The 13,632-nt window shown below is 29.7% G+C and overlaps 3 protein-coding genes across 4 annotated transcripts in view; 1 reads left to right on the forward strand and 2 right to left on the reverse strand.

Moving 5' to 3' along the window:
* The window catches only part of LOC119610820 (actin-histidine N-methyltransferase), a 32,380-nt gene extending 28,602 nt beyond the window's left edge, over positions 1–3,778 (reverse strand). The window contains 1 exon segment of the mRNA XM_037966201.1: positions 2,583–3,778. Coding sequence (XP_037822129.1) covers positions 2,583–3,382 — 800 coding nt within the window. The 5' untranslated portion in view covers positions 3,383–3,778.
* Positions 3,779–7,855: 4,077 nt separating this feature from the next.
* On the forward strand, positions 7,856–9,208 carry LOC119610821. Its single transcript, XM_037966202.1, has 2 exons — positions 7,856–8,148; positions 8,205–9,208. The coding sequence occupies exons 1-2, from the start codon at positions 7,965–7,967 to the stop codon at positions 9,038–9,040; spliced, it is 1,020 nt and encodes a 339-aa protein (XP_037822130.1). The 5' UTR covers positions 7,856–7,964; the 3' UTR covers positions 9,041–9,208.
* A 3,978-nt stretch (positions 9,209–13,186) lies between these two features.
* Positions 13,187–13,632, reverse strand: part of LOC119610817 (serine-rich adhesin for platelets-like) — a 49,555-nt gene continuing 49,109 nt past the window's right edge. For both annotated transcript variants that reach the window (XM_037966197.1, XM_037966198.1), the window contains one exon: positions 13,187–13,423. The gene's annotated coding sequence lies outside the window, so the exon portion shown is untranslated. The remainder of the gene's footprint in view (positions 13,424–13,632) is intronic.

A 13,632-nucleotide genomic window follows, 5' to 3' on the forward strand; every position in this document is an offset into this window, starting at 1 on the left:
GTTCTGTTCTAGTTCTGTTCTAGTTCTGTTTTCTTAATTTTATGATGTTATTTGAAAAAAACTAATGAAAAAATTTAATAAAATCTATAAAAATTATAAATAAAGGGGTTTCCAAAAGAAAATTAAACAAACAAAACACATAACGCACACTTTAATTTAATTGAAAATATGTTTGAATTTTAAAATAAATAAATTATTATTAATCAACCAGGTAAAGACGAAGGTTTAATCTTCAACATAAAGTGATTTAAAATTACTCAAAATTTAACAAATACTTTAGAAACATTTCAAAACATATTTTTTCTTTAAAAGTTGGTTTTTGTGTTTGTCTGGTGAATTATATAAAAAACATCAACACTTCCAAAATACACAAAACATTATTTGCAAAAAGAAATGTTTTTCGAGACAATAATCTATCGAAAATTGTAAAAAATTAACACAAAAAAAATAAATGAAAATTAATTACAAATTATTATAAAACAATATATATAAAATTTACATTTTCAACTTAAGGTTTTACAATTTAATAAACAATAACCGTTTAGCAACTAAATACTATTGAGAATTAAATATAACATATGCAAATATATTGCTCTTAAACATTAAAAACTGTGTAATTTAATTCCTTAGTTTTTAGTTACTAAACAGTTATCAAATGTTATTTATTTTAATTATTTATTTATATTAATTGTTATGTTTTTGTTCAATAAATAACAAAACAATTGTAAACTTTAATTAATTGTAATTTTTAGACAAACAAAATTATATAGAAAACAGCAACAAAAACAATGAAATATTAAACCATTATGAGTAAACGAAAGAAAAAATAAACAAATATAAATAAAGTAAAATTATATTAATAAAATATGTATTACACTTATGATTACATTTAATGTAGATTTAAAACAAAAAATGGAAAATTTTAAATAAAAAAATTATAAAAAAGGATAATGTTGTTCTTAATAGGAATCGATACAAATTTGAAAGTTTTAATACAGTTTTAATAGAGTTCTAGTTCAGTTCTAGTTCAGTTCTAGTTCTAGTTCAGTTCTAATTCAGTTCTAATTCAGTTCTAGTTCAGTTCTAGTTCAGTTCTAGTTCAGTTCTAGTTCAGTTCTAGTTCAGTTCTAGTTCAGTTCTAGTCCAGTTCTAGTTCAGTCCTAGTTCAGTTCTAGTTCAGTTCAAGTTCAGTTCTAGTTCAGTTTAGTTCAGTTCTAGTTCAGTTCTAGTTCAGTTCTAGTTCAGTTCTAGTTCAGTTCTAGTTCAGTTCTAGTAGTCTAGTTCAGTTCTAGTTCAGTTCTAGTTCAGTTCTAGTTCAGTTCTAGTTCAGTTCTAGTTCAGTTCTAGTTCAGTTTCTAGTTCAGTTCTAGTTCAGTTCTAGTCAGTTCTAGTTCAGTTTAGTTCAGTTCTAGTTCAGTTCTAGTTCAGTTCTAGTTCAGTTCTAGTTCAGTTCTAGTTCAGTTCTAGTTCAGTTCTAGTTCAGTTCTAGTTCAGTTCTAGTTCAGTTCTAGTTCAGTTCTAGTTCAGTTTCTAGTTCAGTTCTAGTTCAGTCTCGTCGAGTTAGTTCAGTTCTAGTTCAGTTCTAGTTCAGTTTCTAGTTCAGTTCTAGTTCCTTCTAGTTCAGTTCTAGTTCAGTTCTAGTTCAGTTTCTAGTTCAGTTCTAGTTCAGTTCTAGTTCAGTTCTAGTTCAGTTCTAGTTCAGTTCTAGTTCAGTTCTAGTTCAGTTCTAGTTCAGTTCTAGTTCAGTTCTAGTTCAGTTCTAGTTCAGTTCTAGTTCAGTTCTAGTTCAGTTCTAGTTCAGTTCTAGTTCAGTTCTAGTTCAGTTCTAGTTCAGTTCTAGTTCAGTTCTAGTTCAGTTTCTAGTTCAGTTCTAGTTCAGTTCTAGTTCAGTTCTATGTTCAGTTCTAGTTCAGTTCTAGTTCAGTTCTAGTTCAGTTTCTAGTTCAGTTCTAGTTCAGGTTCTAGTTCAGTTCTAGTTCAGTTCTAGTTCAGTTCTAGTTCAGTTCTAGTTTAGTTCTAGTTCAGTTCTAGTTCAGTTCTAGTTTAGTTCTAGTTCAGTTCTGGTTCAGTTCTGGTTCAGTTCTAGTTCAGTTCTAGTTCAGTCCTAGTTCAGTTCTAGTTCAGTTCTAGTTCAGTTCTAGTTCAGTTCTAGTTCAGTTCTAGTTCAGTTCTAGTTCAGTTCTAGTTCAGTTCTAGTTCAGTTCTAGTTCAGTTCTAGTTCAGTTCTAGTTCAGTTCTAGTTCAGTTTTAGTTCAGTTCTAGTTCAGTTCTAGTTCAGTTCTAGTTCAGTTCTAGTTCAGTTCTAGTTCAGTTCTAGTTCAGTTCTAGTTCAGTTCTAGTTCAGTTCTAGTTCAGTTCTAGTTCAGTTCTAGTTCAGTTCTAGTTCAGTTCTAGTTCAGATCTTGTTCAGATCTAGTTCAGTTCTAGTGCAGTTCTAGTTCAGTTCTAGTTCAGTTCTAGTTCAGTTCTAGTTCAGTTCTAGTTCAGTTCTAGTTCAGTTCTAGTTAAGTGACAGGAAGACTATATAAAGTAAATTACTGCCCATATTTTAATACTATTAATACTATGTATTTCCTACTCACCTTATCAAATCGTAATGAAAAACATCTTTAAAACCCTTGATCGGTATGGCACTATCGGGCCAACTATAAATATTTACATAAAAACGAACAATAATTTGGCACAATTTTAAAGCTGTAGACAAAGCATTAGAGCCCTTCAGCTCTGACATATCCTCAACGGTATAGTACAAAACCGTACTATAACTTTCAGGCAGTAAATCGATATAAGGTTTCCAAAAAGAATCCGGTTTTAAATACTCTTCCATGAGAGTAAAAGCTAAACGCATATTAGAGAGTCTAAAATTAGTTTTAACATTATCATTTTGCAAATTTTCTTCGGACATAATAAGTTGGCGGGGAATACTAAAGATTAAATCATCTTTTTTAATATCACGTGTGGCCACTAAACCCAAATCATAGTCATCAAACTTTTGTATCGCCAGGCCATCGTAATGGGCACCATTGTCCTTGACCCACTGATAGAATGTCTCTATATTGGCCAAACGATCTTGGATATTAGCATCCTTACGTTTACGCTGCAGGGGTGCTTCTAGTTGTTGTATTCTCTTGATTATCTCTTGGATTTCAGTATACTGTTGCCATTCATCTTTGGGATTGCTGCAGTTTTCCAATAGTTTATTTTTGATTAGATGATTTACTAAATTTTTTATTTCTGCCCTTTCCTTGGGTGTAAGTCTAACTTGTGTATTTTGCTTAGTTTGAGTTTCAGTGTTTTTGTTGTGATTATTGTGGCTGGAGTTGTTGTTTTTATTGTTGTGTTTATTTTTATTATTGTGCTTTTTATTATGACGTTTATCCATTTTTCCTTCTTATTTATAAGTTTTTATTAACTTAAATAATTTTTAATAGTTTTATTTTTATTTAGTTATTATTGTTGTTTATTTTGTTATTAACTTTTTACCGGCAACTGTTTTTTTTTTTTTGCTTTAATAATAGAATGTCAAAAATTCCAGACAAATACAAAAAAAACTACCAAAAATGGCAATTGCACGTGTGTGTGAGAGCTTACTATTGGATTACAATTCAAACCACAGACGTTAAACGGCAGACGCAAAATAAATGATTCGTTGTTTAACCAAAAAAAAGTATGAAAAAGTATATTTTTCGTTATGAGAATAAATGGAACATTTATGGATTACTTTCTAAAGAACCGGTGAAATAACGAAAAAAATATTGTTACTGCATTAAATACCAACCATTCCAGGGTTAGCAGTTGCAGTTGTAATTGCAATCGTGATGTTAAATATTAATAACAAAAAAGTGTTGCCATATTATAGCAATTTATCGTTTTTCTAACCATACATTTGGCATCTCCAACAGCTGTTGGATAGAAAATATTAACCCTTCTTGTGTGGGATACCCTGACCTTATAGCAATAGCTAATGAATAAACAAGTAAGTATAGTCGGGCGTGACCTACCATATGATACCCTACACCAGTTATGAATATTAAATGTGATTTATACATATTTCATAATAAAGCATTTATCTTCTATTACCTTGTTCCGATACATTTAAGCAATTTATGGATGAAAAACTAATTTTCTGAAAGAGGAGGAAGAGAATCACGTAATAAACGTGATTCGCCCGAGAGGTCTCTTGGAACATCAGTGGTTCTTTTTTGCTGCAGCCCAGCATCTAACTTGAGAATGTTGTTGAGGGTATGTTGTATTTTGAAGTAACTGTACCATTGTTGGTTTTCTAAAAGTTTGGGTCTTAATGCAAGACCTTCGCTAAGTGGTAGTTTAAAAAAAGTTGAATGATTTTCACGGGTATCTCCCAAGTTCATCGAAGAAGTAAAACTGTGGACAAAAACGTCTACGATAGCATCATATGCATCATCTTCAATGCTTCTTTCAATACAGGATGCTTTTACCAACAATAAAATTTCTTTTCTGTATTCCAACTCTTTTATGTAAGTGCTCCAGTTAGCAATAGTATTCATGTTTATTTTAATGATGTTCTTCTTTAAAAAAGTATTACTTTTGTTAAGTTTTAATTTGCTCTAAGACGCTTTTAGTTTCTAAATTTCAATTCATGGGATTCCCGATACTTGAAGCTTGACAATGTTGACAATTTTTTTAGTAAGAAATATTTGCAAAATGAGAGCTGAAAATCGCCAGAAAACTAAATAACTTTTTTATATAATCAATGATGTAGGGTTCTATAGTTGAAACGAAAAGTCGACTTTTTGCATTTAGTTAAAAGTCGACTTTTCAACTATTCGACTTTTTCCATTTTATGAAAAGTCGATTTTTCGACCTTTTTCATTTATTTAAAAGTCGACTTTTAGACTTTTCGACTTTTAGTATTTTATAAATGGTCGACTTTTCGACTTTTTCCGACTTTTTTCGACTTTTCGACTTTTTTCGACTTTTTTCGACTTTTTTCGACTTTTCGACTTTTTTTGACTTTTCGACTTTTTCCGACTTTTTTCAACTTTTCGACTTTTCGACTTTTTACGACTTTTTTACTATTTTCGACTATTTTTTACTTTTTTCGAGTTTTTCCGACTATTTTAGAGTTTTTGACCTCTTTTCCACTTTTTTAAAATATTCGACTATTTTCGACTTTTCGACTTTTTCCGACTTTTCGACTTTTTTCGACTTTTCGACTTTCTTCGACTTTTTCAACTTATCGACTTTTTTCGACTTTTTTCGACTTTTCGACTTTCCGACTTTTCGACTTTTATTTACAAAGTCGACTTTTCGACTTTTTTCATAGACGATAGTCGAGTTATCGACTTTTTTGGAACGAAATAGTCGACTTCGACTTTTCAACTTTTTTCGACAAAAAGTCGATTGTTCGATTATTCGAAAGTCGATTTATAGAACCCTACAATGATGAACATTTACAAGAAACAATTGTCAAGCCGCCTTTTATACAAATTTATAGCTTTGTAGAGAATATATTCAAGGACCTAGAGGATATAACCTGGCTAGATATGTAGATGTTGTTTGGGCAAAATATTGGTACTAAGCATTGTGGGCTTTATGTCGACTTTAGATCCCTTATAGTTGTCACACTATACCAAATAAGCATTCTTGCTGGAATTAAAGTTTAAAACAAGTTTAATTCCAGTCAAACATTCAAATTTCAAGTGTTGAAATACACTTCCATTACACTTTAAAAAAAAGCGGACAGGTGTCCGGTACTTTTTTCAAATTCGGCCCCTTTGGGGAATAAACGGGTAAAAACTGTAATTAGGTACTTCTTTTGCACCCCATGTATCTTTTAAACCAGAGAACATTCAAAAAATATTTTTGAATCCTTCATAACTTGACGAAGAAATAAAAATATGAATTTAGTACTTTTTGGATATTCGGACGTTTAAGGGGTTAAAATTGATTTTGATTGATATTTTGGGTACTTTTTTATAAAACATTGTTTTTGGTTTATTAACTTATACATATGAATACATAATAACGGGCTCCCAATACGATGTTGCAACTTTTTGGAACAGAATTTTTATTTTCAATGGGGAGGAAAAAAGTACCAAAAGGGGTAAAAACGGGAAATTTGATTTTATTCAAGAAACACTAAATATGCTAATGGGGTGTTATTTGGAACACCGGTACCAAGTGATATTTTTTGGTACTGGTACTTTTTGAGTTTTCTATGATATTGAAATCGAAACATGAAATTAATAATTAAGGGACTTTTCGGAACTTTTTCGATCTACAAAGGTGCTTTTTGAGTTTTCTATAAAATTTAACCTAGAAACATGAAATTAAGCAAGAGAGAATCTATAAAATGGCACTTTTTGGTACTTTTTCATTCTTTGACTGGTACTTTTTGAGCTTGCTACAAAATTTAAACCTCGAAACATGAAATTAAGCACTTAGAGCCTGGAGTAAATGAGAATCTATAAAGGGGGAACTTTATCGTACTTCGACTGGTACTTTTTGAGTTTTCCATAAAATTAAACCTAGAAACATAAAAATAAATATGTAGAGCCCGGAGTAAATTATAATCTATAAAAAGGGACTTTTTAGTACTTCTTCGTTCTTCGACTGGTACTTTTTGAATTTTTTATAATATTGAACCTAGAAACATGAAATTAAGAATGTACAGCCCGGATTAAGTGATAACATATAAAAGGGGACGTTTTAGTACTTTTTCGTTATTCAAAAGGTACTTTTTGAATTTTTTATAATATTGAACCTAGAAACATGAAATTATGAATGTACAGCCCGGATTAAGTGATAACATATAAAAGGGGAAGTTTTGGTACTTTTTCGTTATTCAAAAGGTATTTTTTGAATTTTCTATAATATTGAACCTATAGACATGAAATTAAACCTGTAGGGCATGGAGTAAGGGAAAACATATAAAACGGGACTTTTTGGTACTTTTTCGTTCTTCAACTGGTACTATTTGAATTTTCTATTATAATGAACCTAAAAACATAAAACTAAGCAATCAGGGACTTGAGTGAAATTTAAACTGGAGTATTTCTGTTAATTTTTCGTTCTTTAACTGGTAGTTTTTGAATTTTCTAAAATATTGAATATATAAACATAAAATTAAACACGCAGTATCCTAATTGAACGAAAATTTATCTCGCTTACGTCCATTTTGCAAAAAGGGCACGATATCAATCGAAATCTCTATAGGCCATAATTGATCCTGCCCCTTTCAATAATTGATTTTAACGTTTTCTACGTACTTAATAATACTATAATAAAACAATTTTTGTTGGAACGAAAATATGTAATGTAAATATGTATATGAAATCTTCTTCAGAAAATGACTTAAACGCACACAAATGGCTTTCAAATGTCGATGTCGACGAAAAAAACATTTTTAGGAACCGAAACCTACATTTATGAAAAATAAAATTATGAGACACTCTAATAATGTTTTCAAAGTGAAACTTTTGGAATATTTTTCAATCTCTTTGTGATCCCTTTAAATGATGTTGTTCTGAAAGAAACTGATTTTCTGCAAGATGTTTTATATGGAGGATAGGGTTAAATATCGGCCGATCCTCGTAAAACTTGGTGAAAGGATTTGTTTTTAATTTTTAAGAATTTTTTATTCATCCCTGCATAATTTCTCACACAACTTTTGAGCTTGCTCTGTTTTGTTGTTATAAACAATATATTTGCTTCCAAAATCTCACTTTCTGATTTCTCGGGTTCCGTTTTTATTTCAAATCGTTGAAAATTTAAAAACTAAACGTAGTTGAAAACTTAGCCGGCTTACAATCGATTTTAAGCTGCCGCCGATGTATAGTGTCAGTCGTCGCCGTCGTTAATATTTGTCGTCGCAGGGCTCTGCTTGGTATACACAAATGGCGATTTTTTGGACGCAGAATTCCAACGCAATTTTAAAGAAATAAATACAAATAAAGTGTGGTACAACATTCAAAATAAACAAAATGAGCGGTTTTCTTCCTAGAGATTTGATCAATGAAGTCAGAATAAGACCGGGCATTTATAATAAAGATGTATTGGAACATCCAACTCGCGACCACAAACGACAGCTGTGGCTAGAAGTGGCGGAGCGTTTGACACCAGCCGAAGACTGGGAATCGTTTACAGATGTCGAGAAAGAAGTTCGCAGTAAGTTTGTATTCATTAAATATAGAGAATTGCTTCCTAATTTGTTTTCCTTACAGTGGGTGAAATTGCCACCAAATGGAAAAATTTGAAGGATCATTTCTATCGTGAAATTAAGCTAGAGGAAGCGGGTGAGGCTCATAAGAAACGTAAATATGTTTACTATGATGATATGGAATTTGTGCGTCCTTTTGTGGGCTACAAATTGCCCTCCATAAACAAACGTCTCAAGGAAAAAGAACAAGTGGTTGAAGAGGAGATTGTGACACAGGATCAAGAAGAGGTGGGCGAGTGTGTGAGTAATGAAGCCGACATTGATATGGAGGCTTTTCTCAATGAAAGTGAAAATATAGAAGAGGAAGACAGTAAATATGTACCTCATAACAGCGTTGTTGTTGTGCAAGAAGAGGTGGTAGAAGAACGTCCCAAACCTAAACGCATCATAAAACCCACATTTAAAGTGCTACAGAACAAACCCTCCTCCTCCAGCACTCCGGCAGTCAATCGCACTCCGAAAGAGGCCGTTATCAAAAATTTTAATGTCTTAAAGAAAACCGATAGTAGTAGTTCGACCAATTCCACTTTCAAAATACGTGATGGTGATATTACATTCTGTCTATCGCTGGTGCCCACTTTACGTAAATTGGACGATACCCGTAAGCTAAGTGCTAAAATAGAAATTCTCAAAGTCTTACGTTTCTATGTGGACGATGCCAATCAAGCTAATGTCTCCAGTAGCAACGATAATACCACCATTTTGCATAGTGATGACATAGAGGAGGATGAGGAACAATTAGTTGAAGAACATTTAGATGAATATGATGAGAATGTGCAAATTAAACAGGAAACGCGTAATGATCCTTTGAATGGTAACACCAAAGTCTGGTGGACTTAACCTTCGTGGTAAAAAGTTGCAAATTAATGAAAGGAAAAAATTGCATTAGTTAAGTTTACATTTAGTTTGTAATAAAGCAAGAGAATGAAAAGAAAATTTATTCAGAAATGAAGCCGTAAATGGATGGAACGCCTTAAAGGCGGAAAATATGTCTAAAAGAGAATAAAACTGCAGTATATTACGTAATAGATTTCACAAAAATTGCAAAAACTTAGAAGAAATAAATGGAAAAAAAATTTTAGAATTTCTAACTGTAGAGTAGACTAGAGTATTCACTATAGAGTAGTATACAGTCTTGACTATAGAGCAGTCCATAGTCTTGACTATAGAGTAGTCTATATTCTTGGTGATAGTGTAGTCCATAGTATTTACTATAGAGTGGGTAGTTTATAGTCTTGACTATAAAGTAGTCTCTAGTTTGACTGTAGAGTAGTCTATAGTCTTGACTATATAATATTGTATAGTCTTGTCTATAAAGTATTCTATAATCTTGACTATAAAGTAGTCTATAGTCTTGACTATAGAGTAGTCTATAGTCTTGACTATAGAGTAGTCTATAGTCTTGACTATAGAGTAGTCTATAGTCTTGACTATAGAGTAGTCTATAGTCTTGACTATAGAGTAGTCTATAGTCTTGACTATAGAGTAGTCTATAGTCTTGACTATAGAGTAGTCTATAGTCTTGACTATAGAGTAGTCTATAGTCTTGACTATAGAGTAGTCTATAGTCTTGACTATAGAGTAGTCTATAGTCTTGACTATAGAGTAGTCTATAGTCTTGACTATAGAGTAGTCTATAGTCTTGACTATAGAGTAGTCTATAGTCTTGACTATAGAGTAGTCTATAGTCTTGACTATAGAGTAGTCTATAGTCTTGACTATAGAGTAGTCTATAGTCTTGACTATAGAGTAGTCTATAGTCTTGACTATAGAGTAGTCTATAGTCTTGACTATAGAGTAGTCTATAGTCTTGACTATAGAGTAGTCTATAGTCTTGACTATAGAGTAGTCTATAGTCATGACTATAGAGTAGTCCATAGTTTTGACTATAGAGTAGTCTATAGTCTTGACTATAGAGTAGTCTATAGTCTTGACTATAGAGTAGTCTACAGTCTTGACTATAGAGTAGTCTAAAGTCTTGACTATAGAGTAGTCTATAGTCTTGACTATAGAGTAGTCTATAGTCTTGACTATAGAGTAGTCTATAGTCTTGACTATAGAGTAGTCTATAGTCTTGACTATAGAGTAGTCTATAGTCTTGACTACAGAGTACACAATAGTGTTGTTTATAAAGTATTCTATAATCTTGACTATAAAGTCGTCTATAGTTTTGACTATAGAGTAGTCTATAGTCTTGACTATAAAGTAGTCTATAGTCTTGACTATAAAGTAGTCTATAGTCTTGACTATAAAGTAGTCTATAGTCTTGACTATAAAGTAGTCTATAGTCTTGACTATACAGTTCTCTATAGTCTTGACTATAGAGTAGTCTACAGCCTTGACTAAAGAGATGTCTTTACTCCTGACTATAGAGAAGTCATAGTCTTGGCTACACAGTAGTCTATAGTCTTGACTATAGAATAGTTATAGTCTTGATTATAGAGTTGTTCATATTCTTGACTATAAAGAAGTTAAGACTATAATAGTCTATACTATACTCTTGACTATAGAGTTGTCTATAATATTGACTATATAGTAGTCTATAGTCAATACTTTAGACTGGTTTATCGACTTGCTTTAATTAGTATCTCCAATCTAGTCTTATATTTTGCATCGAACTTACCGAATTTATTTTTAGAAATAAAACTTCATTTCTTTCATACTTCACATTTTTTTTCAATAATTCATATGTATTTTTATTTGATTTATTTTGTAATTATATTTCTGGAAATAGAGTATTCTATAGTCCATACTATAGACAATTGTGTAGTCCCAACTATAGATTATTATGTAGTCCCAACTCTTAAACTATTCTATAGTTTGGACCATAGTTTATTGTATAGTATAGGCTACAGACTGTTCTGTGGTACGGACTATAGACAGTTTTATCGTAAAGTGTGTAGATCTTTCTATACTTCAGACTATGGACTAATCTATAATCTAAACTGGAGACTAATTTTTAATCTGTACTTTAGGTTATGCCACAGTCTAGACTATAGACTATTCTATAGGATAAATTATTCTGTAATACTGATTACAAACAACACTTTAGTCCAAACTATAAACTTTTCTATAGTCTAAACTATACTTTAAACTACAGTCCAGTATGTTGACTATTCTATAGAACAGATTATAGAAGATTTCTTAATTTTGAAAGGACATTTTATAGAAAAACTTCTATTTTTTATTTTTATAATAATTTTTATTATAAACTGTAATATTTATATGTTATATTCTTATGATTTGTTTTCTATCCTGTTGTTATTTATTAAATCTTTTAGTTATTTATTTATAAATAAATGCATTGTATTTTTTATATTTATTTTATTTTTTTTTTTTTCTGTTTTACTTTTGAATAATTCTTAAGGGGTTTTTCAGTTTTTCTTTTGACATCATTATCATGTATTAAATTATATATGATTCACATAAGATTTGGAATATTTTTTACTTAAACGTTTATAATATGGTATTTAATTGTTTATATTTAATGGTAATATTAATAAATAAATCTTAAAATGTATAAAAAAAATTATATTTAAATGTTTTATTTGTTTTAATTATATAAGAAAAATTTTCTTTTTTAAATAAAATTAATTAAAATTTTTCAATTTTTTATTAAAACATAATTACTTAGTTTTTAAAGAAAATACTATAAAAAATGTATAAAATTATTTTGAATATTTAGCTTGATTTTTTTTTTTTAATTAATTATAAGTATTTTTTAATAGTTATTATATTTTTTCAATATTTTGCAAAAAACAAAAGAAATTTTTAAAAAATTTGGTTAGAAAAAAGCAAACAAAATCTCAACAAAATGTTTTAAATTTTAAGAAAAATACAAATTTTTATTAAACAAAAAAAAACAAAAAAAAAAAATAACATTTATAAAGAATTAATTACTTAATCAAGGTATTTATTTTGTTTTTTCCAAAATTTAAAGGGATTTTGATTTATTTCAATAATAAAGTTTTATTTATAATAGTTTGAAACATATTTAAAATTTTTTATTTATAATTTATGGTTTTCTAACACAACACTCAACTCTTGTTATATTGACTACAATGTTATTATACCTTGTTATCTCCAAAACAATATTGCCACTTTGTTTTGTTACGTTTCAGTGTTTTTTGTTTGAAATGATAAGACAGTTTTCAATATAAGGTAATACCGTTACCAACAGTGTTGTTTATAAAAATTAAAGAGTGTTGTCAATAAAAAACCTCTAAAAAGTAATTTACTTTATAAATACAAAGAAATTTAAGCAGTTTTTATAAAATTACAATAATACTAGAATGTTTTATTGGAAAATAAGAAAAATTCCATTCAAATGACAAAAAAAGAAAAGAAAATTTTTACTTTCTTTAAATTTCATTTCTTTTCCAAAAAAATTCCAATAATTCTTAAATATTTATAAAAATTAAATTAAAATACACTTTAAATTAAGCTTTATTAAATGCTTTCAAAATATTTGCAAAAATTTTGTTTATTTATACAACTAGTTTCAGCATTTTCTAAAGCATATATTATTAATTTTTCAGCTTTCTTTTATTATTTTCAAAATCCCTTGCTATTTTCAAGCGAATTCTGGAGAAACTCTGTTATTTTTAAACTAAATTTCTTAATTATTTATAGAATTTTCTTATTACTTGCATAACTTCTACAAAAAACACTCACATTCAACAGAAAAGCTATTATAACTTTTCCTTTACTAAAACTAATTCTATTATTATATTGTATTTTATGTATATAAATAGTAAAAAGAAAATCACAATATAATTTCGAATACAAAATTTTCCAAAAAAAAAAAAAAAAAATTAAATATTTTTTCTTCTCTCACACAATTTTCACTTCATCTTCAGTACAATAAATCAGTTTTTTGGGTTCCTTCACTGTAGGCCATATTGAGATCATCTTCAGCTGGTTTTATATATTGCAAACTTTCAGGCTCTTCGTCCGCCTCGCCCGCCGCCGCCGTTGTCTTTTTTATATCCATATCATCGGTTATAAGACCATCTGAAATGCCTACAATACTGCCATTACCGCCCAAACCCACCAAACTACCATCGCCATCACAAATACCATTAAAAAGTCTACCATTTGCTGCTGCATTGGGTTCTGTGGGTGAATCATTGCTGATTAGTGAAGGTGCTCGTGTTACGCCCAATTGAAATAGTCTATCAATGGGTGCTTTTAGAGGCGTGTAGAAACCAAGTGGTGCTGAACCTAGAAAAAGTATGTTTTGATTTTGTTTGGTGAAAATTGTTAATGATATTTAAATTAAAGTTTAGAGTTTTTTATACTACTAGTTTCTACTTTTTTTAAATAAATATTAAAAGAAAACATAAACCAGTGCATTTATGTGAAAATTAAAAGAAAAATTTAAGAAATTATAAAAAAAATACTTAAAAGAAGTGTTGCTTTTTAAATGTTTG

Source organism: Lucilia sericata, unplaced genomic scaffold, assembly GCF_015586225.1.
Source record: "Lucilia sericata isolate MDLA Ls3-8-SP2 unplaced genomic scaffold, ASM1558622v1 Contig001282F_arrow, whole genome shotgun sequence".
Lineage (NCBI taxonomy): Eukaryota > Metazoa > Arthropoda > Insecta > Diptera > Calliphoridae > Lucilia > Lucilia sericata.